Source organism: Liolophura sinensis, chromosome 9, assembly GCF_032854445.1.
Source record: "Liolophura sinensis isolate JHLJ2023 chromosome 9, CUHK_Ljap_v2, whole genome shotgun sequence".
Taxonomy (NCBI): Eukaryota; Metazoa; Mollusca; class Polyplacophora; order Chitonida; family Chitonidae; genus Liolophura; species Liolophura sinensis.
Window position 1 is genome coordinate 26,712,384 of NC_088303.1, and position 27,061 is coordinate 26,739,444.

Genomic DNA, 27,061 nt, shown 5'->3' on the forward strand with positions numbered 1-27,061 from the left:
TATCTGTCCTCTGTTAGTGATAACCTAGGTATTAAACTTCCTGTGAACTGAAGATTTGACTCTGTTTACAATTGATAGAGGGAGGTTGACCAGTTGAAGAAACAGAGGATTGATCTGGAGAGGCAGATTTCATCACTGGAGGATCAGTTATCATCACAGCGGGAAGAGCAGAAATCTCTGGAGGTGCAACACCAACAACAGCTGCACCAACTTCAGGTCAGAATCTAACAGTCACAGACATTTTTTGTTTCCAACATGGTCTTGATTAAATTCTCTCCCTGAATCTTGCTCTAAGTCTTTCTTGCAGTCCAAGAGTTTTTTCTAGTGTCAGGTTGATGCTGAAAGTGAGCTGTTTCACAAAAATAGATATATTGTTCGTAATCATCAAATTTTTTTTATTGTTTTTTTTACTACACATTGTGAAGAATTTTGTAAAAAAAAAAGTGCACAAATTGGATATTTTGTGTGTAAATACTCTGGCTGTACATGTAATTTGTTTGTCACTATTTCAGACTGATCTTGATCAACTTACTGCCAAGTTGCGTGATACTGAGGCAGAGTTTGCTGTGAAACAGAATGAGCTGAATGCCACCATTTCTGAACTAAAGGTAAGGGCTCACCTTTGGATGGATTGCTGTAGCTGACTAACTCAACTCTCGCGATGTTACAGATGATCTCATGCAGCAGTGCTACTGCTTGTACTCCTTACTGACAGTTTGCCACGAGTGTTATGATTTCTCATTCAGATCAGTATGTCGCTATAGTGCTGCCATGAAAACATGTCTTATCCATCTTTTGTGCCCCATGCTTCACCCTTCTCTGTATTGTAACAGTCTGGCCCCAGGATAACAAAGCTGTTGGAGGCTTCAGGCAGGCTTAATGTTAACTTCAAAGCATTTCACTGTTCCCAAATTGTAACTTACTGTACAAAAATTTCGGTTCAGTACTTACAAGAGTTATCTTTTAGTTTCGTGACAAAATTGAAAATTGGTGTTTAAATTCAATCTTAAGTTAAGACAAAACCTGACCAAAATCTAAGACGAATCGCAGGTGCAGAATTCCGTTGGTCACTTTTGTTAATTTCTGTTTCTTGCTTGCTTGTTTGGCAGCGCACAGTGGAAACACTTACCTCAGAAAAGGAAGAGTTACTTTCCACCGTGGCCGAATTAAAATCTGACGTGGAGACTGCCAAAGCTTGCTCTGAGCAGGATGTCAAAACACAAACAGTATGTACATGTATTAGGTTTTTAATGGATGGTTCTGACTGTACTGGTATGATATGTATGTCTATGATTGATGGTTGTCATAGGAATTTTGACTGTGGTGAGGTGGTTTGTATGAATATGACTTATATACTGAACAAAATTATAAACGCAACACTTTTCTTTTTGCAATATTTCACAAGATAATGCTGTGGTTTTTTCAATATAGTACCTAGCAATGGCCAAGAACAAAACCCTACACCAGTGTTCATTCCAGTCTCCAAAACCAATGTGTTGTCGATTTCTAGCCTATTCACCATTTTAACCCATCAGACAGGTGTGGACCTATTTGTAGTATTCAGTGATCTGTAAGGTCTTAACTTGCACTCCTTACCCTCAGGGCTACAAAGGGCCATCCGTACATTACAAGTTCTGTCTGAAGGCACGATGCCACAGATGCCACAGAACCAACGAACGTGACCATCGCCATGCTGGACCCTGCCATGGCCCTTAAAGCTGTTGCAAGAGCTCTTAATGTTAATGTGTCAACAGTTTATCGTCTCAGAAGATGTTATGAAGGATTCGGCACATCTAATCGCCCCCTATGCCTGACAACCGCGTGTGACGGCCCCCTACCAAGACCACCATATTTACCCTCTCCACTTCTGTGTCTGATTCAGGCCAGCCACTGCCACAGCTAATGAAACAGTCGAGCTTCATAATAACCGGAATTCCGCTTACACGGTTCAGAATCGTTTCAGAAAAGCTAATACTGCACCCAATAGTCGTCCCATTTGTCCGGTGCCATCGGGTAACATTTCAGCAACACACCGCCTGTCCCCATGTTGCTTCTGTATGCAGACCATTTCTACAGGCCAGAAACGTTGAAGTGCTTGACTGGCCAGCATATTCACCTTATCTATCTTCAATTGAACACTTGTGGGATGTTCTTAACCGGCTTGTTTGTTGGCGACTTCCAGTTCCAGCTAACATCACAGCTGATAGTGTTCATGATTGTGATGTGTTCATGTTTCAGTCTAAGCTGGAGGTAGTGATGAAGGAGTGCCAGAAGCTGTACAGCTATCTGACGGTGTTCAGGATTGTGGTGTGTTTGTGGATATGACTGTGATGCGACTGTGTTTTGTGATTGGGATGTTTTGTGAGCTCCAGAAGCTGTACAGTCAGCTAACAGTGTTCATGATTGTGATTTGTTCATGTTTTCAGTCCAAGCTGGAGGCAGTGATGAAGGAGCGCCAGAAGCTGTACAGCCAGGTACAGGAGTCACAGAAGGAGCTAATGGAGAAGGTTTCACAAGAGCAGGATTTAGTCAGGGAAAAGGTTGGTAGGAAGGCTTAGCAAGTGTCATTGCATTATGGTTGGAGGAAACTGGGTATACCCACAACCAGCCACAGGTTGCTGGCAGACCTTCCCACATACAACCTGAGAGGAAGCCAGCATTAGCTGAACTTGAATTCACAACATCCTTGTTGGTGAAAGGCTCTTGTCTTGTCACCACTTTACCATAGACGCCATGTTTAGCTGACCCATCAAAAATGTCGTATCCAGCAACACAACTAAGCCTTTGTCATTGATCACCTGTTCAAATCCAGCTGCGCAGGTTTGGCTGCAGATCTAAGGCAGAAGATTTACTGATACTTTGTGAGGTATCGTGGTTTGTTGTAGGCGGCGTCTGCTTTTTCCACTCATAAAGTGTGAAAACTGAAATATTCTTGAACATGGTATGAAAGACCACTGAGATATACATGTATACTTGTAAATACTGTCTTATTAGAAAATGATTAAATTTTATCCAGGACGCAATGACCCAGGAGCCTCTCACCAATGCAGTCGCTGTGAGTTCAAATCCAGCTCATGCAGGCTTCCTCTCCAGCCGTATGCGTGAAGGTCTCTCAGCAACCTGTCAGTGGATGGCCATGGGTTTTTCCCTCACCATCATGCTGTTGCATAAGTGACATATTCTTGAGCAAGGTGGAAAACACCAGTCATATGAATAAAGAAATACATATTCATAGGTTAGTATCACATAATCACTGAGTGGGGAAAGTATGAGATAACTGATTATGCACAAACTGAGTACATTTTGTGGCAATAAATCTAATTTCTTTATTATCTATTGTAGGAATCCCTAGAAAAGTCCATGAAAAGTTTGGAAGTTCGGTAAGGCTTGTGTGGCTTTCGCGTTCTGGTTGTCTTTGTAACATAACAGGCTGTTTCAGTAGTTGTTTCCTTCTGTGTCAGTTATTCTCCTTTTTTTTTTTTCATTTTGCAAAATACAATTATTTTTTTGAAAATATATGTATATCTGTCTAACAGACAAAATACCAGTAAGTAACTGGGACTTATAACTGAATTAACCTTATCAGCAGTGGGAATGTTAAGCTTCAAGTGGCAGATAAAAATGATTGACTTGTTTAAGTTGTGGACAGAAATCTTGGGTTATGTCAGGAGGGGTACGTAACAAGTTACCCTCCAAACCTTCAACCAGAGGTCTGCAGTTCCTAAAGTGAGGCTTGAGATTGAGCATTTAACCCTTCCATTTACAGTCATGACCAAGACATGGAGGACCTGAAGACCAAATTACAGATGAGCCTGTCAGAGTTAACCAAAACCAGGTCCAGTCTTGAACAGAGTCAAGCCGAAAAGACAGAACTAGACAGGAAACAGAAAAGTCTTCAGGACACCTTTGAAGATAATAAGTGTGATTTTGAGAGTACAGTGGACAATTTGCAGTCAAAGGTCAGTTGTATTATCTTTGTTGTCTGGTGGCTTTGTAGCTTTCTGTATTTTTTCTGAGATTTATTGATTTGATTTTATTGATTGGTATTTTACACCGTACTCAAGAATATTTCACAACGACAACCAGCATTAAGGTGGTAGGAAAACGGGCAGAGCCCAGGGGAAACCCACAACCATCCCCAGGTTGCCGTCAGCCCTTTAAATGTTATACATTGTCATGTTCTAGTCTTGGAGTGCATAATTTAATGTTTAAATGAAATTTAAAACAGCTGGACTGCAATGCCTTACTGCTCTTTGATTTGAGTGCTTGTGGCTGGTTGTGTTCTTTCCGTCTCTGAGTCCATTTGTTTTGTTGTGTATACAACATAACTTTTCTTTGTTTTATCCCAGGTCAAGAGTTTGGAAAGTCAGAAGAAGACTCTACAGGAGGATTTATTCTCAACCCAGGAAGAACTTCAGAAAACTCAGGAAAATTATGAACAGGTCAAGCTTTGTTTATTATCATTATCATTATATATCAAAGCCTAATAATTGTGAAGACTATCTATACAGAGATATGTCATTAATTCATAGACTGTCTGTTCATTGAAATGAATTACAGGATATTTTAGTGAGTAAACAGAGAATACTTTTTTCCTGCCACTGAACACCAGGATGGACTGATCAAGGCCATTCTATTGACTGGGGATGGTATATACTAAAATGGTTATTATTCACACGTTCGTAATGTTTCGAAGCGTAACCATTAAGAAATTGCCATCTGTCCTTAACCAAGCTCAGTCACAGAGTAGTTCTGTCTAGTTTGACACACAAAGACGGCTTAGCAAAACAATAAGGATAATTAAAGGGTTACAGAATCAACACTGATTGACTGACAGTGGTGATGGTCATTGGTCATACTTGAATAAATCTGCTGTATAACTAATTCTGTATCCCTTTAAGTTTTATAATTATGTAAAACTGAGATAGACACGTAATAAGTACTATTATTTTTTATTTATAGGCAATTAGAAATATGAAGACAGAAAAGTCTGCTGTTGAGAAAGAACTGAATGAGAAGCTCCAAGAGAGGCTGTCAAAAGAGGAGAGTCTTAGCAAGGAAAAGCTGCACCTGGAGAAGTCCAAGGCTGTGAGTTTACTCTCCATGTGTAGCATTTAAGTTTTCTAACATCAGTATAAATTTTATGATGTCGCCATATCACGATGGCTTTTGGTTTACTTCATTGCACATAGTGAATTTTGATGATCTAACTTGGTAACAAACTGTTTGAAGTAATTCAGTAAAATTGACTATTTTTTTTCTTTTTGTTGGATATGCCAGAACAAAAATTGTCAAGTACCATAATTTAATAATGTTAATTACCTGCCCTAGTTGTTATAATAAGGTGCTTTCACTCACAGGTGTGCAACACTATTCTTGATCAGTGAATTTCCAAGATACCCCTGCTTCTGTAACATCATGTTTTGGACGCATTATGCAGTCTGTGATGTGTTTTTGTGTTTTACGTTGGAGCTCAGTAGACTCACACAAATATGTATATGTCACATGTGACAGAGTTTTCCAGTAACTCACCAAAGGACTGTGGTTTATTCTGGGTGTATCAGATTCCTCCACTCAAAACACTAGGTGTCATCATTGAATTTACATATTTAGAGTGGCATAAAAAAAACAGTCAGGTAAATAAATGAATGATTATGCTGTTTCTTGGGATTTATGAAAGTCCTGATTACAGCAAGTGTGCAGATTGTAATTGTTCCTGAAGCTATATAACTCCCAAATCGCACTGACAAGTTTGTTGGAATATCTGTGCAGGATTTGAAGAATACACTGGAGAAGAACACCTCAACGGTGGTTGGTCTGCAGAAAACCTTGGACAGTGTGTATGCCGAGAGAGACAGTCTCCAGCAGAAACTGACCACACTCGAGGGAAATCTCCAGCAAGAGAAGGTCGAAAAGATAAAGCAACTGGAGGCAATGCAGAAAGAAAGAGACAATTATAAAGAATCAATAGAAAGTATTCAAACATCTCTGCAAGAAGATGGGAAGGAGAAAAATAAGCTCATCGCAGAACTTCATGCAGAGAGAGATGAGCTGAAGAAGGAAGTTGAGAAGTTTAATAAATCAGCTAAGTATGAGGGAGAAGAACGTCAGCAATACTTGGAGAAGATGAGATCGATGGAGGAGATGTCAAAACAGTTAGAGGCAGACAACAGGGAGCTAGCACAGCAGGTTAGTTTTCTCTGTCCTTGCATAATACCACACCCAGTGTGCCCATGTTGAGTAGTAACACCTGGTGAGGCCGGATTAATTTCATAATCAAAATGTTTGCTTTGATCAACTTTTTATTTTTTTTAAAGTTAAGGTTTTTCAATTTCCCAGTGTGTTTCAGAGATTTTAATAACCCCTGTCAAATTACACCTGAAAAGATTTGTTTGCAACATTTAGATTTTTATTTTTCTAGTAAACAATAACTATGTTTGTCATCTATTTATTTGGGAATATCGTTTATGTGATTTGTGCATATTGGCTAACATTTCACCTGATTTTATGTCTACAGCTTTCAGAAAAACTTGTTCAGTGCCAGCATTTGGACGACCAGATGAGGAAAGAGAAGAATCGTCAGATTGGTAAGTCCTGTGGACAGATATGCAGTGTGCACAGATACGATAGATACCTGTAGCTGAGCACACAATGAGACCACAAACAGATATTAGATTTTGCCAATTTCATGTAATGTAAACTCTGGATATGAACTATTATGCTATTCAATCAGACAATTAAATGCATAGCAATCACACATGCAAATCCATTGCTCATTTATACAGTATATGTATACAATAATTTTGCTCACATTTGCACGTAAAGTGTTGTCATTTTATGTCACGTCAAACGTCCTTGGACATTTCACAGGATACTTTTAATAATAACGACAAGTCTCTTCACTAGCATTTGCATAATATGGATTGCCTAGAAAACAACAATTCATATAACAAATTGTGAAAGATTATAATGACTGTAAATCATTGTGTACACATATTCTGTGGCCATCCACACATTCTGTTCTTCATATCATGTTATGATGTTCCTGCCTATTGTCAAGGTGGTATTAACAACCATCTCTGTAGTATGTTCACATTACTGGTAAAGCATTCATTGTACCATACCATGATTCATTGTGTACACGTACACGTAATAGACTAGTCTGGTAAAGCATTCATTGTACCATACCATGATTCATTGTGTACACGTACACGTAATAGACTAGTCTGGTAAAGCATTCATTGTACCATACCATGATTCATTGTGTACACGTACACATAATAGACTAGTCTGGCACATGATTTGTACACGATTATTCCACAGGCTACTATAAATCTCTGTTCACCGCTGATGTGGTCAGCAGTAAGTATACATGGTAGAGACTAACCCACTCTTAACCCACCTGATATGTCAGCCATTCTTAGTATTAGTTTACTGCCCAAACAAATGGGCCAGCAAGCTTTTCAGTGTTTACTCTGGCATAACATGACTGTTGTGAGGTACCATAACAGTTTAAAAGTCTTGTTTGCCATATGTAATAGACATGATTAATTAACACATCAGATATTACCAGGTATTGCATTTGAAAGAGAAAGCTCTGTATATGTATACATGTATACAGATTTACTTCTCTTTGATCTTTGTTGAGATTGGCAAATGCATTTTATATATTTGAGAAAGGTTTAAAACCATTTGGTCAGCAGTAAGTATACAGAATGGTTTAAAACCATTTTGAAATGTAAAATTCGTTACATAAGGGGTGGTAATAATACTCTTTTTCATAAAAGACCCTTTATCCCTTCTTTTAGTTATGCTGACTACAGTACAGTACAGTATCACATAGGATATTAGTTTACATTTTGTTAGGAACATTTCGAGTCTAGCAGCTGGGCTCTCATGTTTATAAGCATACTCTCTCAATTGTCTTGTTTCCTTTTTCATCACCATATAGTTTTGACCTTAGGATGCCTAGATGCTTACAAGTATGTCAAATCTTGCCAATGTAGGTGCCTCTGTCTCCTTCATAGAGTTATTTACATGGCAAGGTACAACAGCTTTCAGTAGGATTTAGGATATTTGTGCTTAGCTTGCAGATCTTACATCTAAACTCCATATAAGGAGCTCATTAATACAACCTGCATCCATCAGCTCTGATTCTTGTGGTAGTAATTCTTAGTATTACAGTGTATCCAGAAGATAAAGAAAGAAACAGTAGTTGTGCTTAAATATAGAAATTTAACACACTTTTACTTGTACATGTGGTCGATCAATCTAATATATGTACATGTAATAGTTAAACCTGTGAACATAAAGAAACTTGCATACATGTTTTCTATCAGAAGTTTGTGTTATGAGTGGCTGTGGTTGCCTAAAAGTTAGAGCGTCTGCCTCAAAGTCGGGAGATTTGGGAAAAAGCCGAGTTGGGTCATGTCAAAGACTTTAAAAATAGTACAGTACTTGTTGCTGCCTCACTTGGCACCCAGCACCTGAGAGGTTAGAAGGAGGAAACAGGACCTGTTGGCTTAGTGTCAATATGATGTGACTATGTCGGGTGTTGTGTCTAGTGTCAGCATGATACTTCAGTAGCAGGAGCACTATGGAAGCATGCACTCTCCCTGCCACAAGAAGACACAGTATATGTACACTCACCTAATGACTCGTCATCAATTGCCTGAATAAGGTTTAAAGATACCAGAGTATTCTAGATTTACACACGGGATATACAAGAGTGTATTAACCACTTACATGGGAATGCCATTTTGGAAAATGTCAATAAACTGTTATATGCAAGCATTATTGGTTAATTGTGGATGGCTTTTTCAAGACTGCCCATTGTACAGAAGGCGTGCATGCTGGATCTATGGCTAGCATCTAATGTAATGTGTCTAGTGTAGACATTAGCTAGTCATCTAATAGTGAGTACCTGGTAATTATGAGCCATATACAGCGAAGCCTTGTGGACAAACATGACAAGTATCTAATGTGTGTTGTAGACAAGTTAGACAAGAGCCACGAGGAGATTGAGCGTCTCCACCTGGAGATTGACAGTGCTAATGACAGGATTCGTCAGCTGAGAGAAGACATCCAGACCAAACAGTCACACATCAACAGGCTGGAGATGGAGGCAGTCTCACAAGAGGTATGGTTCATCTCTTGAACATTAAGCTGGGATGTCTGAATCTATTTGCTAAATTACATATACTTTAATGTAACTCTAACACAAGGCTTAGCATCTGAGGGCCTGTATATGGATAATGGCGCCTGATTTATTAGTTCGCTGCATGTATGTTTCGAAGTACATTCTAACATTGTTGTCTTCCTTCCTGACAGCGGTGTTTAATGGAGACAGAGTGTGCTTCGATACATTGCAAACTAAATCATAAGTTTGGATGTTATCCATTTACAACCCTGTGATGTTCTCTCAATTTCTAAATGTCTCTAGACTAAGTTAAACAGAGTCTTATTGACAGAGCAGCGTAATGTTGAACGTTATCTTCTGTCAAGTTCCTGTAGATTATTGCAGTGTTCACTAGGAGTTGACCTCTGATGTAGCACACCTTAGCTATGTTTTATGTGAAGTTTGAGTCATACTGCCTCAAGTTTCACATCTTTCCAAGTAATCCATGTATATTGTGTATTTCTGTACATTGCCAGCCCATGGATGTTTCCGAGGATTATATTTCCAAGGTAGAGGATTATTTCAATAGTGTGTTCTTTGTAAATATGGTGTAGGCTTTTTGCATGCAGTCTTAAATTCCTTCTTTCTGTGGGGTGCAGTGTATGTGTTTATTTTGGACCTCCTTATCATTAGGTAATACGCGTTGTCCTGCACATGGGAAGGTCTGTCAGCAAATCTGTGGATGGTCGTGGGTTTTCCTGAATTGAATTCTGACTGCTGTCTTTATATAATATAAGTGAAATGTTCTTGAGTATGGTATAAAACTCCAGTTAAAAAAATAAATAAATTTAAATGTCATAATGAGACTTCAACAGTGAATGTGTGAAGCAAACCTCAGCACAAGTTTTTTCTGTATAGATTAATTTTGTTCATCTGTTAACCAAGTATCTTTACCGTCACTCTAATCTTGAAATAAATCTTGAATAGCTCAAATTGTGAAGTTGACTGCTCTCATATTGTTCATTTTGAAACTGTAGTTGAATTATGAGAACATGATCTGGTGTCAAGTTCCTTTGTGTTTGCAGAATTTCCTATCTTCACTCATCGTGAGATGTATTTTTTATGCTGCTATGTAAACACTGAAGGGTTAGTGACAATAATGGTGTGGTGATCGGGAAAGTTGTCGTGCAATGTAGCATCGTAGCAGGAAGGTTAGCACAGAGGTTGAGGTTAATCACAAATAGTCCTTGTTTGCCAGCACATTTCCTCCAGTACTATATTAGAGCTGGGGAAACAGTCTGCAGATAATGGCTGCAGTGTTTGCCTGTCAATCGCACAAGATGTTACAGGCTACCTCTCATTCTCAGGACAGGGTGTTAGCCCTTCTCTCATTGTTCTGGAGGCCTTGGTGACAGTAAGCAGTTGGTGGTTCTCACTGGTATGGTCATTCATGTTCACTGGTGACCACTTGCCTTCCACTAATATAAGCTGTCTGATCTTTGTGTGTAAGCAAGTAACTTCTCAAAGGTCATTGGTTTACTCCAGGCTCTCTCATTTCCTGTGCTCATAAAACTACCTTTCCTTGTACTATTAAAAAATTCTTATTTCAGCAATAACAAACGATCAGTCAGTCAATCAAATATGTGTCTGTAAAAATGAAGTGTCCAGTGGTGATTACTTTGGGAGAAATCTGTGTGGGGGCCTCCGTGGCTCAGTCGGTTAGCGGGCTAGCGCAGCGTAATGTCCCAGGAGCCTCTCACCAATGCTGTCGTTGTGAGTTCAAGTCCGTGCTCATGCTTCCTCTCCGGCCGTAAGTGGGAAGGTCTGCCAGCAACCTGCGGATGGTCGTGGGTTTCCCCCGGGCAGTTTCCTCCCACCATAATGCTGGCCGCCATCGTATGAGTGAAATATTCTTGAGTACGGCGTAAAATACCAATCAAATAAATAAGTAAATAGAAATCTGTGTCGTTACAAGTACTGTTAGATGACACAGAATGTTAACAAAAATAATGAAATAAGATAAATGCTCAGCATCTGTATGGCTTTTGAGAATTTCTTCACTGGTCCATGAAAGGCCTGAAGTAAGTTGAAATTCATAGATAGAATCCATGTTAGATTTCCTGTACAAGTATTGGGCCTGGGTCTGCTTCGTGTGACTGTATAGCCACAATACACCTGAAATATTGCTCCTATGGCCTTAAGTGATAATCCTTGATCAATGCCTCTTACAGTTGTATGGTCTTCTTTCATGTCTTTCATGATCATACATCACCAAATAGGTCAGTGGCCAGACATTCCTTAGGGGAAAACAGTACAATCGTTCCATAATTGTTCAATGAAGAGAAAAGTGAAATTGTTTGAAGTTCAGGTTGACTGTATGTTGCATGAATACATCATGACATGATATATCCTTGTGTTTAGGCGAAGCATGAGACGGCCGTCCATAGGATGGAGCTAGAGATGAATGATCTGAAGCTTCAACACAGGAAGGAGATGGACAGCTTCTCTGACAAGATGGAAGCCACTCAGCGAGAAATGAAAGATTTGATGCAGCGACTGCGGGAAAAAGAACAGGTACATTCTGTTTGTGTTGACCGAATAGATTCAACCCTGTACTAAACATAATGTACATCATAACGTTTTGTCATTGTTTCATTTTATCACATTGCTCTACTGCATAGTAAATTTTAATTTTTGTTTAAATTTGTGACATTTTGATAGGAATTGATTGGATTTGAACACGAGGCCAGCCGCGCGAAAACTATATCTGAGCGGCTCAATACACAACTAGAGACGGAGATTAAACACCGCGCTGAGCTGGAGAACAAGAATACCACATCAGAGAAGGAGATCAGTAAGGTTAGTCAGGTGTCTACGATGATCCATACTTAAGGATACTCCTCAAGATGCCTCTCTGTGTCAAGCTGTCTTTCGTAATGAAAATAGGTTAAATGAATCAGTAGACAAAATATCCTGTGTACATTGCAGTAACAAGAGATCATGAACAAAACAAGAATCGTAACTAATTATGGTACCAAGTGGCTGTTTAATTTAGGGTGAGGAGGTGTACATGTGATCTGCAGATAAGCTTGGAAATAGGTTTTAAGGTGGTGCCGTACATAACTGGCAAATTGTGCAATTACTCACATCACTATTACAAGTTACAAGAAGTTACATTGTTATTTCCAGTACAAAACAGTTTGCCCGTGAATGTGCTACTGGTGGAGGACATTCTGGCTGCATTGGATAATATTTCCAGGCTTAGAGGAAAATAAATCTGAATTTGTCTTGCCAGGCTTTGTCAGGTTATTTTGGTTTATAGAGATATGGAATCAGCTATAGTGTTGTTTGTTTCAGCTGTGGGTACAGGTGAAGTCTCTGATGGAGAAGTTAAACAACCTGGAAAATTCCAAGAAATCCCTTGAGGAAGAGTTGAACAGGGTGAGAACTCCAGCCATTTCGCTCTTTCACACTATAAAGAGTTCTGCCTGATAAGTTATACAAAATGTCTCCTTGTATGCTTGATTTAAAGCGTGGAAGCCCATCTGCTGTACAACCATAGTTATTAAATAGTCTAAACAGAAGACAATTCTTTGTCTCTCTTGTGTTTCTTTCTAGAGTATCATTGTGCTTTAGATAGATTACACATAATGTAATTTCACAGTTCTGTGATGTTATTATTTTTTTAATAGAAATCCAACCTATCAAAGGAATCCAATGAATATCATTGTAAGAAGTTAGCCTCCCAAGAGACAGAGCTGACAACACTAAGACATAGAGCAGAGCTGGCTGAACAGAAGGTACAGAAATTCGTCACCCTTTGTCATGGAGATTTTGTTGATTTTTCTCCTTTCTTCTAAAGTGAAATTAGACTTTTTGGAAAAGTTTATTTTATGTCATAACTATAATTATTATTGTAAGAACCATAGTTTTTTTTTTCTGTATCTGTTTGGTGCATTATGCTCCACTCCAGAATCCTTTTAGTGAATAGATAACAGATCAGTTAACAGAATGAAACCAGTCAGAACTAGGAGGAAACCAGGTAAAACAAGAAGGAAACTGTGAAGAATTAGGAGGAAACAATCTTGCGCAAAACAAAACTTATTAAATAGATCTAATTCAGTCATGTGGTTGCCTTTATCCCTCATTCCCGAAAAATTAGAAGGAATATAAACAGTTGTAGGTATATTCATTGATGTGTGGAATTTTGATTTTTCTAGGTGGACAAACTTAAGAGTGAATTGACAGAGGCAGTGGTGAAACTGCAGGCCACAGAAAAACAAATGTTTGAGAACTCTATATCCAGAGTGGGTTACCAGGAGAAACAAGGGGAGATAACTGACCTCAGGCGATCTCTCCATGAAACACAGATACAAAGGTAAACATCAACACATTTTCATGACAGCTGTAAATTTGTGTCTTCAAAGCAATGGTTGTCAGGCTTCAACTTACCAATAGTTCCCAAATTATTGTGCAGTGTACAGCTTTTGCAGAACCACCATGTCAGTGATCTTACTTCTTTTTTTCATGTTTAGGTCATCAGACAGTGTCTTCATTCTGTACATAGCCAGTCACTTTATAGTGGATTATTTATGTGTGTATATTATTATTCTTAAGGTATTAATCATTAACATTTCTCTTTCAAAGCTATAAAACTATTAGGTAAGTTACCTCATATATGACCACATGCATGGCCTAGTGTTTAGAAAGTGATTATTATTATTTTGAAGTACTGTACTATATGTTGTTTATATCCAGGTGTTTTATATTGCAAATTTGCATGCCTTAGTGCCTAGAAGGAGATCATAGATTCTGCATGGGTTTACATTAAGTTCAGATGTGTTAAATGTTGTACGGGTGTAGTGCAGTGATGTTTGTGCCACATAATGCCAAATGCTGTGTATGGAACTCTGAAATTATTACCGTCTTGTATTTGTTGTTATGTTACTTGTCACAGTAGTCCATTGTCTCAACATCAGAAGCTGTTCAGTGCATGCTTTTATGAATGGGATGTGTCCCAATACTGTTGACGTGGTATAAATGTTCTAAGTCATATGCATGCATAAAAGTGAAGTCCCAGTGTTATACCATATACCCTGATTTGTGCACTGATTTGCTTTACATTACAAATAAATGAGATTAATTCTTTGATGTCTTTAATGTCTGTCACCACAAGAACATTTTTATTTTTGTGGAATATGATATAATATGGGGGCCGAGTGGGCTAGCACACCAGGGCGGCCCAATGTACCAAGAGCTTCTAACCAATGCGGTTGCTGTGAGTTCAAGTCCATTTCATGCTGGTTTCCTCTCCGGATGTATGTGGGAAGGTCTGTCAGCAACCTGTGGATGGTCTTGGGTTTCCTCAAGGCTCTGCCCAGTTTCCTCCCACCACAGTACTGGCTGCTGTCAAATATTCTTGAGTACTGTGTAAAACATCAGCCCGATATAATATGGGCTTGTCAGTTTCTGTCCCTCCATACAGTGTGCATGTACCTATGCAAGTGTTAGTCAAGTGTTGTACTTCACTACATCATTTGTTGTTTGTACTGATTAGCTACAGACAGCTTTAAGTGCTGTCCAATGTTATTGTGGAATAATAAACCCTATTATAATTTCAGAACAATCCTAGAGCAGACCGTGCACGAGCTCAAACAGCAAATCTCGATCCTGAAACAGCGGGAGAACAAAGTACTAGAGCACAACCGTGAATTGCAGCATATGATGATAGACATGGAGAGTAAAGTCAGCGACATGCGGGAACGCGCCAACATAGCGTCAGAGCAGGTAATCATTGATAAGGGGTGGTTTTTTCTGTGTGTGAGGAGAGGTGGTGTGTATCTATTCAGTCGGCAGGCTGCGTCTATGATACTCTCACTTACGGAACTTTTTTCTACTGAAGATATTTTTGATACTTTTTGCGGTCATGAATCAGCTAGTCACCTTATGTATGACTTCCACGCCTAAAATATACTGGTGTAATTTGTCAGGACTATTTAGTGGATGTGTATATATTTGCTTTGGTTTTTAGCTTTTAAGCTGAATTTCGCTGACCCAGCAAACATGGAGAACAAAATTATCTGTCCTATTATAAAATAAAATTTAGGTTGTTATCTTCATTTCCATCGAACAGAGGCTGAGCTCACATCCAGCTCTGTTTTCTCCTCTCCATTCTTAATTTCAGATTTGATCAGTTCTTCACAAGTTTTGTTCTCTTATCTTGATGTTTACTTTCAGTATTGTTCCAGTGTATTTTCACTGTAATATGTTGAATTTAAAACTATTTATATTGTTGAGACTATAACACGACCAATGTTTATATACTTTATATTTTAGCCATGTGACCCAGAAACAGAGTCACAAGACGAGGTAACTGGTTCTATTTGCATGCCGTAGCTTGTCTGTAGATCAGGGTACATGTAGTTGGGTATTAAAATTGTCTTGCCCCTTTAGGAATAGGGTGCTAGCTGGTGTATACAAAGTTACCTTTTTGATGGCTGAAATACCTGTGTGCAACATTTAATGTGTGGGTTAAACACTGCACAGTGGTTGACCAACAAAACATTGTGCACAGAGCATGTATGATGAAAAAGGACAACAGACTGCACAGCAAGGATCTGCTCTATCAGTAGGAAAAAACCCCAGAGGCTTCAACATTTGGCTTTTCATCACAGTGCTTTTATATGAATAATAATTTATATTGACTAAATCCATTTAGCCACTGTGTTGTTGAAACTCTTGGGTTCTTTACTTCAGTGTTTTTTACTTTTTTACTTTGTTTAGGGAAAGAGGCATCCTTCAACTGTTCTTAATAGCTTTGCGTAGAGGATGAATGAAATGCTTGGTTATTATTTATTAATACAGAGATTATGATATGGCCTAACACATAAAAGATTCTCAGCTGTCTTGGCTTTAAACCACGGTTTGCTTGTGGCCTCAGCGGCCAGTGCAGAAATTCAATGCAGTATGTGTTGAAGGATGTCTCTGTTGGAGATGGGTACCTCATGTGTAGATGTAGATATAGATAAATATTGCTTCTTTTCTGCAGTTGATATTGGCAACACAAGTGCATGCTTAAACCTTAAACTTTGTCTTCATCATGCTTTGGGAATGTTGATTTAGTCATTGAGTGTTTGTACATTTTATTTTCACTTCATATGCTTAAAGTACAGCACTTTAAACTCATCACTTAATTACACCCACATGTAGTGGGGAATGACCTGTGATTGAATAGGAATAATTTGCTGTTCATTTGATGGGAAGCTATCAGTATTTCATGGTTCTAACGTTGCTGTTCATTCGATGGGAAGCTATCAGTATTTCATGGTTCTAACATTCTCTCAACAAGATACAGTTGAAATAATAGAATGCGGTGTGAAACTTCAATCATTCATTCAAGCAATAGGATGCGAGGTGTGGGTTCAACCCTGGCCTTGGCCAGGGAATTTGTGAATTCTTCCACTCTCACTGTTCATGAAGACTTGGTGACAATAAGCAGTCATCCATGTGTCTGTTCAAGGAAGACCGAAATATCTTCCACTAACATCTGTACCTCATATGTGGAAAAATCCATCCTTAACTTAGCAAATGGCTGGTGGTTTACCACACGCACTTCAGGCACCTCCATGCATGAAACTGACGCCCAGTTTTATGCATTAGTACTCAATAAAAAGTCAATAAGTATGGGGTTACCTGATGATAAATTAAATTAAATAATTTCCTTATACTACAGATACTATATAAATTTACATACATTGTAGATATGTAACACCCTAATTCTGTTATTGATACATTTGCCAGATGGATGCCAGTGATCAGGTTGGTTAAGCTGCTATCACATACTGCTGCTTGCTGATGCCTTGATTTAAGTATCTGTTATTTAACTACTACTTTTAACTCAACTTCTATAACTAAGTTGTAGCTATAAACCGTATATAAAACCTGACCCAGGTGTGCATGCCTTAGCCAGAAAATAAAATGGGAATGGGTAGCCATTTATGAAATAACAGTGTAACCTGTGTGGTGTGCTTGAGGAATATGAATTTTATCGCAGATTACATGCCTTTGCCATGTCACATAGCCTAGAGCTTGCCCTGTTAACATGACTGTGTCACATGTAGGAAAGTTTGTTAGTTTACTTGCCAAATGCCAGTGGTTTAATCTAAGAACTCAAGTTTCCTCCACCCATGACACTAAGTGCCAAAATGAAACATCCTTGAATGCAGCGTTGTCAGTCAATCAAACCATACCATTAAAAATACTGGTCAGAATACTGAATGTATCATCTGTCAAACTGTTTTATGGCTCAATTAGTGTAGCTCTTAGATTTCTACTCTACTTGGTAACAAACAAACTCTAATCCCTCTCCTTTATATCTCTTTGTACATCAGTGATACAGTACATGTGGCTAGACTGTCTCTTGTTACCGTCTGTCCAATAACATGAATAGAAGCATGTCTTATTTATTTTGTTTTTGTTTTTTTTCTCTGTTTTTTCTTTACTACTCTGATGCATGCTGTTTTTGTTTTGTTTTCTTTTCTATTCTGATACATGCAAGCTTTATTTTGCCACTTAGATATCTTGCTTGTTTTCATTACTTGCATGCTTATATTTACCATTTTTTATGGATGTTGTAGTATATACATGCACATGTATGTGTAGCATGTACAGTATAATGCTTTTATTTAAATATTATTTTATATGATAAAAAACGACTTTGAATTAGTTTGTGAGTATATGCTAAATATAGAAATTGACTAGTAAGAAAAGTATGTGAAAACTGTATTTATTTAATAGTGTTTTGTGCTGTAGCAATAAATTTTGAAAGGTATATGTATACAGCTGTATTTACATGTAAGATGTAGTCAAGGATGTGTGGTGGTCTGCATAACATAAATACTGTGAGTCTGTTGTGAATCTGTTAATATGCAGTAAAATGCTATTATTTTTCAAGCCAGGTGACAGTTTTAGTTGTAGGGTGACGATTATATCGTGACTTTTTAAAAATTTAATGTTTAAGTTGAAATAAGTACATTTATAAGAGTCTAAACAAGTTGTGTCTTAATTCCAGTCTCAGAAGTCAGAATCAGGAAAGAGGTCACTTGCTGCTCAGATTTCCAGATTGAGACGAGAAATTGAAACCCTTCAAAGGGAGCTGAGCATTGCACACGAAAAGCGAGATATTTGGGAGCATCGCTATGAGGAGAGGAAAGTGCGGACAAAAGCCAAGCTCTTGAAAGCCAGGTATTTGAGGGCTTGTTTCAGTCTTAGACATTGTGGGATGTTCATTGAAGCACATGAATTACATGTAGCCATAAGATTGGCAATGAACAAGGTGTGAGGGAAGCTGTGGTGGCCTGCATGATTGGTGAAGGTGTAGAGTGATGATGATGGATATAAGCATGGATGATTGGCCATGAACAAGGTGTGAGGGAAGCTGTGGTGGCCTGTATGATTGGTGAAGGTGTAGAGTGATGATGATGGATATAAGCATGGATGATTGGCAATGAACAAGGTGTGAGGGAAGCTGTGGTGGCCTGCATGATTGGTGAAGGTGTAGAGTGATGATGATGGATATAAGCATGGATGGTTGGCATTGAACAAGGTGTGAGGGAAGCTGTGGTGGCCTGCATGATTGGTGAAGGTGTAGAGTGATGATGATGGATATAAGCATGGATGATTGGCATTGAACAAGGTGTGAGGGAAGCTGTGGTGGCCTGCATGATTGGTGAAGGTGTAGAGTGATGATGATGGATATAAGCATGGATGATTGGCAATGAACAAGGTGTGAGGGAAGCTGTGGTGGCCTGCATGATTGGTGAAGGTGTAGAGTGATGATGATGGATATAAGCATGGATGATTGGCATTGAACAAGGTGTGAGGGAAGCTGTGGTGGCCTGCATGATTGGTGAAGGTGTAGAGTGATGATGATGGATATAAGCATGGATGATTGGCAATGAACAAGGTGTGAGGGAAGCTGTGGTGGCCTGCATGATTGGTGAAGGTGTAGAGTGATGATGATGGATATAAGCATGGATGATTGGCCATGAACAAGGTGTGAGGGAAGCTGTGGTGGCCTGCATGATTGGTGAAGGTGTAGAGTGATGATGATGGATATAAGCATGGATGATTGGCATTGAACAAGGTGTGAGGGAAGCTGTGGTGGCCTGCATGATTGGTGAAGGTGTAGAGTGATGATGATGGATATAAGCATGGATGATTGGCAATGAACAAGGTGTGAGGGAAGCTGTGGTGGCCTGCATGATTGGTGAAGTTGTAGTGGGATGATGATGGATATAAACATGGATGATTGGCAATGAACAGGGTGTGAGGGAAGCTGTGGTGGCCTACATGATTGGTGGAGGTGTAGAGTGATGATGATGGATATAAGCATGGATGATTGGCCATGAACAAGGTGTGAGGGAAGCTGTGATGGCCTGGTGATTGGTGAAGTTGTACTGGGATGATGATGGATATAAGCATGGATGATTGGCAATGAACAGGGTGTGAGGGAAGCTGTGGTGGCCTGCCTGATTGGTGAAGGTGTAGAGTGATGATGATGGATATAAGCATGGATGATTGGCAATGAACAGGGTGTGAGGGAAGCTGTGGTGGCCTGCCTGATTGGTGAAGGTGTAGAGTGATGATGATGGATATAAGCATGGATGATTGGCAATGAACAAGGTGTGAGGGAAGCTGTGGTGGCCTGCATGATTGGTGAAGGCGTAGTGGGATGATGATGGATATAAGCATGGATGATTGGCAATGAACAAGGTGTGAGGGAAGCTGTGATGGCCTGCATGATTGGTGAAGGTGTAGAGTGATGATGATGGATATAAGCATGGATGATTGGCCATGAACAAGGTGTGAGGGAAGCTGTGATGGCCTGCTGATTGGGGAAGTTGTAGTGGGATGATGATGGATATAAGCATGGATGATTGGCCATGAACAAGGTGTGAGGGAAGCTGTGATGGCCTGGTGATTGGTGAAGTTGTACTGGGATGATGATGGATATAAGCATGGATGATTGGCAATGAACAGGGTGTGAGGGAAGCTGTGGTGGCCTGCCTGATTGGTGAAGGTGTAGAGTGATGATGATGGATATAAGCATGGATGATTGGCAATGAACAAGGTGTGAGGGAAGCTGTGGTGGCCTGCATGATTGGTGAAGGCGTAGTGGGATGATGATGGATATAAGCATGGATGATTGGCAATGAACAAGGTGTGAGGGAAGCTGTGATGGCCTGCATGATTGGTGAAGGTGTAGAGTGATGATGATGGATATAAGCATGGATGATTGGCCATGAACAAGGTGTGAGGGAAGCTGTGGTGGCCTGCTGATTGGTGAAGTTGTAGTGAGATGATAATGGATATAAGCATGGATGATTGGCAATGAACAAGGTGTGAGGAAAGCTGTGGTGGCCTGCATGATTGGTGAAGGTGTAGCGGGATAATGATGGATATAAGCATGGATGATTGGCAGTGAACAAGGTGTGAGGAAAGCTGTGATGGCCTACATGATTGGTGAAGGTGTAGTTGGATAATGATGGATGTAAGCATGGATGATTGGCAATGAACAAGGCATCAGGGAAGCTGTAATAGACTGCATGATTGGTGAAGGTGTAGTGGGATAATGATGGATATAAGCATGGATGATTGGCAATAAGTAATGCTGATATAGTCATGTCAAGGCATTCATGTTTAAACACACATTGCAAACACATTTGTATGTTTCAAATTACATTCTACAGCCAGATTTTACTGAATGTTTCTGATTTTAAACCCAGACAGGGGTCAGCCCCTTGAAGACTCCCTTGTTGTCAGAGTGAATAAATGGAACTTTCTGACCATCATGACTTTCCGTTATATTACACAAATGTGACCAGATTTCTATATGTAGTTACAACACCTATAGCATATTCAGTCCTACATGGTAGCAGCCATTGTAACACACATAAATGTGGCTGTGATACAAACTGTCATGCGATACCATCAGTTGCAGTCACTAACATGGTAATTCCTTCATATTTCACAGGGAGTTCTACTCCAATGAACATAACAAGCTGAAAGACCAACTGGGGAAGATCGGAGATGACTTGGAAATGACCCGCTCAACACTCAACAAGGAGTTAGAATGGCGAACCAAGATAGATGAAAGTCACAAACGGCTGCTGAGTGAAAAACGTGATCTGCTGACACAGTGAGTACCGTACAGCATTTTTTATGTTTAAAGACATCCAAAGCATTTGTTGCTTGACCTTGACAGCATTTTACATTTGACCTTGGTATTTTGGACATCTGCCATAGACAGCTACATGTATTAACAAATAATCTTAACAGCAGTTTTCCCATGATCTTTTAGGAACAAATTCTACTGCAGTTAATATAACCTTGACATCTAACACACGACCTTGACATGTGGTTTGCAAGCTAACAGTATTCATCTCATTATATTGACTTTCATCTTTACAATAAACTGACCTTCTCTGCTCTGTATTTATATGTTGTACCTTGGAAGCATTTTGGACATGACCAGTTAATACACACATTCCAGAGACGACCTGATAGTGATATGTTGTGTTTAGGAATCATTCTGCATGTTTATTATGAACTGGACGATAACTGATTTAGTCTCACCAACATTCAAAGGCATTTTTAAGTATGAAAAGAACATTTAACCTAATTACAGTTTTCAAAAAATTTACCCATGAAATATGATCTTTTTATGGAGGTTGTTCTGCAGAAAGAAGCCAGTCATCCTAATAGAGTTTAGTGTTGTGAATATGAATCAAAGATACAGTGTGTTTACAAGCAAAAGGTTAGGAAAAAGTGGGTGCTTGAGTACCACAGAGGATGTCACAGGATAACAGGTTCATCATCTTAAGATTACTTCTTTTGACACTTTGCAACATGAAAGATTATCATCTACTTTGTAGACACCTAATATATGGAAGCAAGACTGATGATTTATCATACAATGTCAGTTCATAACTATTTTTTTTTTCTGGGGGAAAACTGTAAAATCTAGAGCAAGATGACAGGCCTTGTTACTATTTGTTTCACCTAAAATTGTGTCATTCTTAGGAGATTTCCACATGTGCCGAATGCTGCCTTATCTTGTAATTTTATTTATTTATCTTATGGCATGCAAACAAAAAGTGTCAACTACTGGTAGGTACTATAACCTCCACAGCTTGCCCGATTTGTTGCAGACTAGCGGAGAGGGAGGAATCGTGTCGCGACCTGGCTCGCCAGCTCTCTTTGACCGGGACACGCCTCTCTTACCAGGAAGGCGAGAACACACGTCTTCAGGAGAAGCTAGAAACTCTAACCCAGCAGAAACATATCCTCGATAAAAGTGTCAAGGAGTATCAGATGGAGAAACATCAGCAGGTAAGACCATTCTGTGATGCACAGGTACATTGTAAACTATGATGCAGCTAAGCTAATTGTCAAGCAGGGAAAGTCTGTTTCTGAGGTATATATGCTGTAGTTCTTTTTTCACAGAAGATTCATTTGCATCAGTCCTGAAAACACTGGGATTTAGACAATGAAGATATTTTCTTAGTCAGAAATTATAACTCTCACTCAAGTTGATCTATACCTATAAGTACCTTATGTTAAATTGTGCTAAACACATTTTTGACACCTGTTCGTAATGTACATCATCATTTGAAGTGGTGTTCTAGAGATTGTTTTGCATGTGTATTGCATCGGCATTCTAAGTGTACTCGTACTTTTCTTCATATTCAGAGAGTTTACAAAAGAAATGTGACAAATGAATGTAGGCCGTAAGAATTGGCTGCAGGATACGTTTGATATCACAGAGACCTAATGTAGCAGATATAGTGCAGTATTTGTGGAGTTGACAAAAAACATACAGACAGATTCATCACTTGTTTTTACACGACACAGATAATTCAGATTGATTAAGTCCAGTGCATTGTTGTTTTTGTGCAGATCCTGGCCCGGGCATTTTCCCCTGACCCTCACTTACAGAGTCTGACGGCTGCTACCAGTGGCATCGGGAACAGTATGGACTCCAGCTGGGACCCTGATCACCTGGCCGAGTCCGTGGCACGCCTTCCCAGCATGCCTCAGGAACAACACATAAATGGCTTCTTCGGTCATCATCTAGGAATTGAATTCAGCGGGAGTGAACGATCGTACGATTTCAATCATGAATTCGAAGCATGATTGATTCTGTAAGTCTCTCAAAGCAAATGTGACTGCCAGTCTTAGTAAACACAGAAGTGTATAGGAAGTAAACATCTATGGACTTCACTCACAATTTCCTGTGCAGTCTCATAGCAGGTTTCAACTGAATAGTTTACACTTGACAAATCAAGGCTTTTTTTTGAAAAACTAACTTTATTCATGCAGGTTTAGATGTTAGACCTGACCTGTGAGGGAAGTTGGTAGATGTTTATTCACTGCAAGCATGTACATTTACTAAGACTAATAACACTACATGCCTGAGGTTAGGATCTTGTGCTGATTGCATTGTTCATGCCACATTTATAAGCCAAAAAAACATTTCCCTGCATATCTGGTTATGATTTCATGCTAGAAATCGAGGAGAAAATCAAAACTAATCATTGTTGATGAAGCCATTGGTCTCATAAGTGAAGTTTGTTTTGCAGGACCTTAAGATGCAAAACGGAACAAGCCATCCTTTTCATGTTCATTTGAAGTACTATGGAAATTGTTTTGTTTGACACAAACTGTTGTTTGATATTAATAAATCAAAATGATAGCCATTATAGTATACAGTTTGAGTCAGAAAGTACTCAGGCGCCATTTAAACTTTTATACCCACCCACCTAAATACCTACCTACCTGTATTAATTATGTATTCATGTATATACATATGTCTCCTTATTTATGTATAGATTTTTGTACATTTAGATTTGTGCTCTTACATATATTTTCACACATTTATTCATCCAGATACATTGGTGTATATAGTTGGCATATATACATGAGCATCTACATTTATTTCTAGGTTTTAATTTTTACACAGTACATTCCATATCATTGTTTTCATATTAACGTCCAGACAAATGTCATTTACCATTTTGATACAAAGTTTATTTTTGTACTTACATGTTAGAGATACATGATTACCAAATCATGTCTTCATTCTTTTCATTTGTCTTTTGTTTGGTTTTTTTCATCTGGCGCAGAGTGCAAGATGATCTTAGCTCATTGGTCTTTTTTTTTCTGAACATAAAAGTTTTGTATTTTCAGATTTTTGTTATAAATTTAGATGCTCTGTAAATGTTTTCAGTTTGGCAAAAACCATAATTATCATAGTAACTATTTGGAAACTTCCATTTTAGAAAAACAAATGTCTTTATCAGTAAGCATTTATTTTTTTATTATTTTATATTTATAAATTTTAAATTTGAAAAGTAATACATGTATTTGCCCACCATCCACTGAATGCCTGATATCTGGTTATTGGTTAAGAGTGGTTTTATTGTTGTTTGTTTGGTTAGATTTATGTTTTACGTCGCCAACTCAGTACCTTTCCAACTGTGATAGACGAAACAGCGAGCAGCAAACAGATATAACATGTAATGCCATTGGTCTGACTGTAATGAGGGGACTAATCACTTAATATAAAGTCCAGTGTTCTCCTTTCCTCAGGTAATTGCCTTGGAAACAGTTATACTGTATTTCACCTTAAATTTGGCATGTAAAAGCGCACTGTCAAAACCACTTAGAGGCCTTAACATTCTTCTTTTGATGCAAGGATTTAAGTTTGTCTGATAACAAATCAATCAAACTTCTCAATAAACTGTTACATGCACAATTTAATGAACTTATAAGGTGGACGAATCAAGGAAAATGTGTCATTTGAATAATACTACTAGACTTAAGGTGAATACAGTATTCTGACTTACGTTTATTATCCAGATGTGAAGTGTTAGGTTTTGGGGACGGAAAACTTGGTTGTATTGTGTAATGACGTTATTAGTCTTGATTTTCATGGGGGAAAAATGTACTGATACTGACAGATCATGTACATCTCTGTTTCTTCCTCATCTGTTTTACCTTAACATTGTGACCATTTTTGAGAATCTTTGCTATTAAGGTAGGCAGTCTAGCCTTCGGTTATACCTAGCTCTCTGCCATGGGTTTAAGCGCATAATATGATCTCTGTTATGTTATCAGAGTAGACATTTATTATCATAAAGTTTTGGTCATATCATCCAAACAATGACCTAGATTCAGATGACCTCATAGTAATATATACAGAATTCTCAAAGGCAGTATTAGGCTAGCCTTAGTGATGTCATCATCAGCAATTCTCATAATACTCTCGACCCTGTTATTCTTCCATATGTCTAGATTCATGTACGCTTTGACTTTTTCGATTGCTTTTTACAAAGTTTGCATTTTCTACTATAGTAGCTATTAAGCGTCTTTCTTTTACTTGTTTCTCTGTAATAGCACTTTCTAGTAGAATGAACATCTAGGCTTACAAGTGGGGAACAAACAAGGAACTTGTAATTCACCTCTGTATTCAAGATGAAACCTGAAAATTCAACAGTACCTATAAAATATCTACAGGTATATTTCTCACTTCTCTTTTTCTTTTAATTTATCTCGTTCAAATATGTAAATCTGTATGAATAGTTGACTTATATCAAAAAAGTATTTCTAGCACAGCATTGCTTGCTCAGAGGTTACCTTATTTTGAGAATATGTACTTAGAACAGGAAAGGTTCCCATTACTTTGTATAAAGCTGAACAGATGTGTTGAATAATATATTCTTTTGCTTTGGCCTGTCAGTGGGTTATGTACACTGCACATTTAAAATTAGACATAAACTTCAAGAATGATTTATAGTGACTAAAAAATTAAACATTGTTTAATAAACAGTACATACAAATCATCCTGAAATGTCATTTGATGATAAGGCATTTTGAAAATACATGTATAATACCCATCACACAAACTTTTCCCATAAACACAAAACAATGGTTTTCCAAACAAACTACTTGAATGCCCCTCGCATTCCAAATATGGTATGGCAACAGATTTTTGCTTCCATTAGAAAACACATGAAAATTTTCTGTATTTGTTAATATGTATTTTTATTGCTGCATCTGGCGTAGATCTACACAGATGTTTGAAACAGTGTTGTATTTATGTGCGTGTTCATTCCTATATTGTACATGTACCTAGGCTTCCTAACCGTCCAGTATGTATATATTTGTATGCATGTATTATCATTATACACTGAAGATCTGTGCTTATAAACTATTTTGTACGGTATTTTGTACATCACACCCTGTTTGTATAATTCGTCCTCAATCTGTCTCGTATGTTATGAATGTACATCATAATGAAAGAAAACATTACCATCTCTGTGAGTCAAGGTAAAAATTGTATTTAAGGAGCTAGTCGAGTGAAATAGCCTTTGAGTTTTTGGAGAAAACTACCTAATAAGGATTGAATATTTGTAATATCCATTTTTTTTTTAAACATTATAAATGATTATCCTTCGTAAACTACTTTGTGAGAATTTCTCGTGAATTTGTACCTTACAGATTTATGATTGAATACACGTCAGCTTACCCTCCCCTCCCCTTGCTCTTTAAAGAGTAGAAAGGGGGTAGGGTATGTGAATGTACAGGTGTTTTACATGTAAGGCAAAAGTAGTAATAAATGAGAATAATATGTTTGGTCACCGATTGACATGGAGCATTTCTGTTCAGCAAGGCTGATATTATTCAAGGCTGATTATCTGGTATATATTATATCTTAAACCTATTCTTTCTTTGTCTCTTTTAAAGCAGGGTTTAATTACACAAACAATTTGGCTTTATTATTAAGATGAAATATGGCAACACATGTATGTCAACATTGTACGGAGTTTTGACAGAAACCTGCCCTTCTGAATACATTCATTAAACAGATGTATGTCCCAG

The 27,061-nt window shown here is 38.4% G+C and overlaps 1 protein-coding gene across 1 annotated transcript in view; it reads left to right on the plus strand.

Annotated features, from left to right (window-relative positions):
• The window catches only part of LOC135475752 (myosin-2 heavy chain-like), a 40,353-nt gene extending 13,292 nt beyond the window's left edge, over positions 1–27,061 (plus strand). Inside the window, exons 8-30 of the mRNA XM_064755688.1 lie at positions 79–216; positions 513–608; positions 1,110–1,226; positions 2,427–2,540; positions 3,343–3,380; positions 3,767–3,959; positions 4,350–4,442; positions 4,963–5,088; positions 5,773–6,189; positions 6,518–6,587; positions 8,994–9,139; positions 11,540–11,692; positions 11,840–11,977; positions 12,476–12,559; positions 12,811–12,918; positions 13,339–13,496; positions 14,740–15,052; positions 15,455–15,487; positions 16,919–16,936; positions 18,189–18,361; positions 21,153–21,317; positions 22,330–22,510; positions 23,078–27,061. Of these exons, the coding sequence (XP_064611758.1) occupies positions 79–216; positions 513–608; positions 1,110–1,226; positions 2,427–2,540; positions 3,343–3,380; positions 3,767–3,959; positions 4,350–4,442; positions 4,963–5,088; positions 5,773–6,189; positions 6,518–6,587; positions 8,994–9,139; positions 11,540–11,692; positions 11,840–11,977; positions 12,476–12,559; positions 12,811–12,918; positions 13,339–13,496; positions 14,740–15,052; positions 15,455–15,487; positions 16,919–16,936; positions 18,189–18,361; positions 21,153–21,317; positions 22,330–22,510; positions 23,078–23,314 (3,309 nt within the window). The 3' untranslated portion in view covers positions 23,315–27,061. The remainder of the gene's footprint in view (positions 1–78; positions 217–512; positions 609–1,109; positions 1,227–2,426; positions 2,541–3,342; positions 3,381–3,766; positions 3,960–4,349; positions 4,443–4,962; positions 5,089–5,772; positions 6,190–6,517; positions 6,588–8,993; positions 9,140–11,539; positions 11,693–11,839; positions 11,978–12,475; positions 12,560–12,810; positions 12,919–13,338; positions 13,497–14,739; positions 15,053–15,454; positions 15,488–16,918; positions 16,937–18,188; positions 18,362–21,152; positions 21,318–22,329; positions 22,511–23,077) is intronic.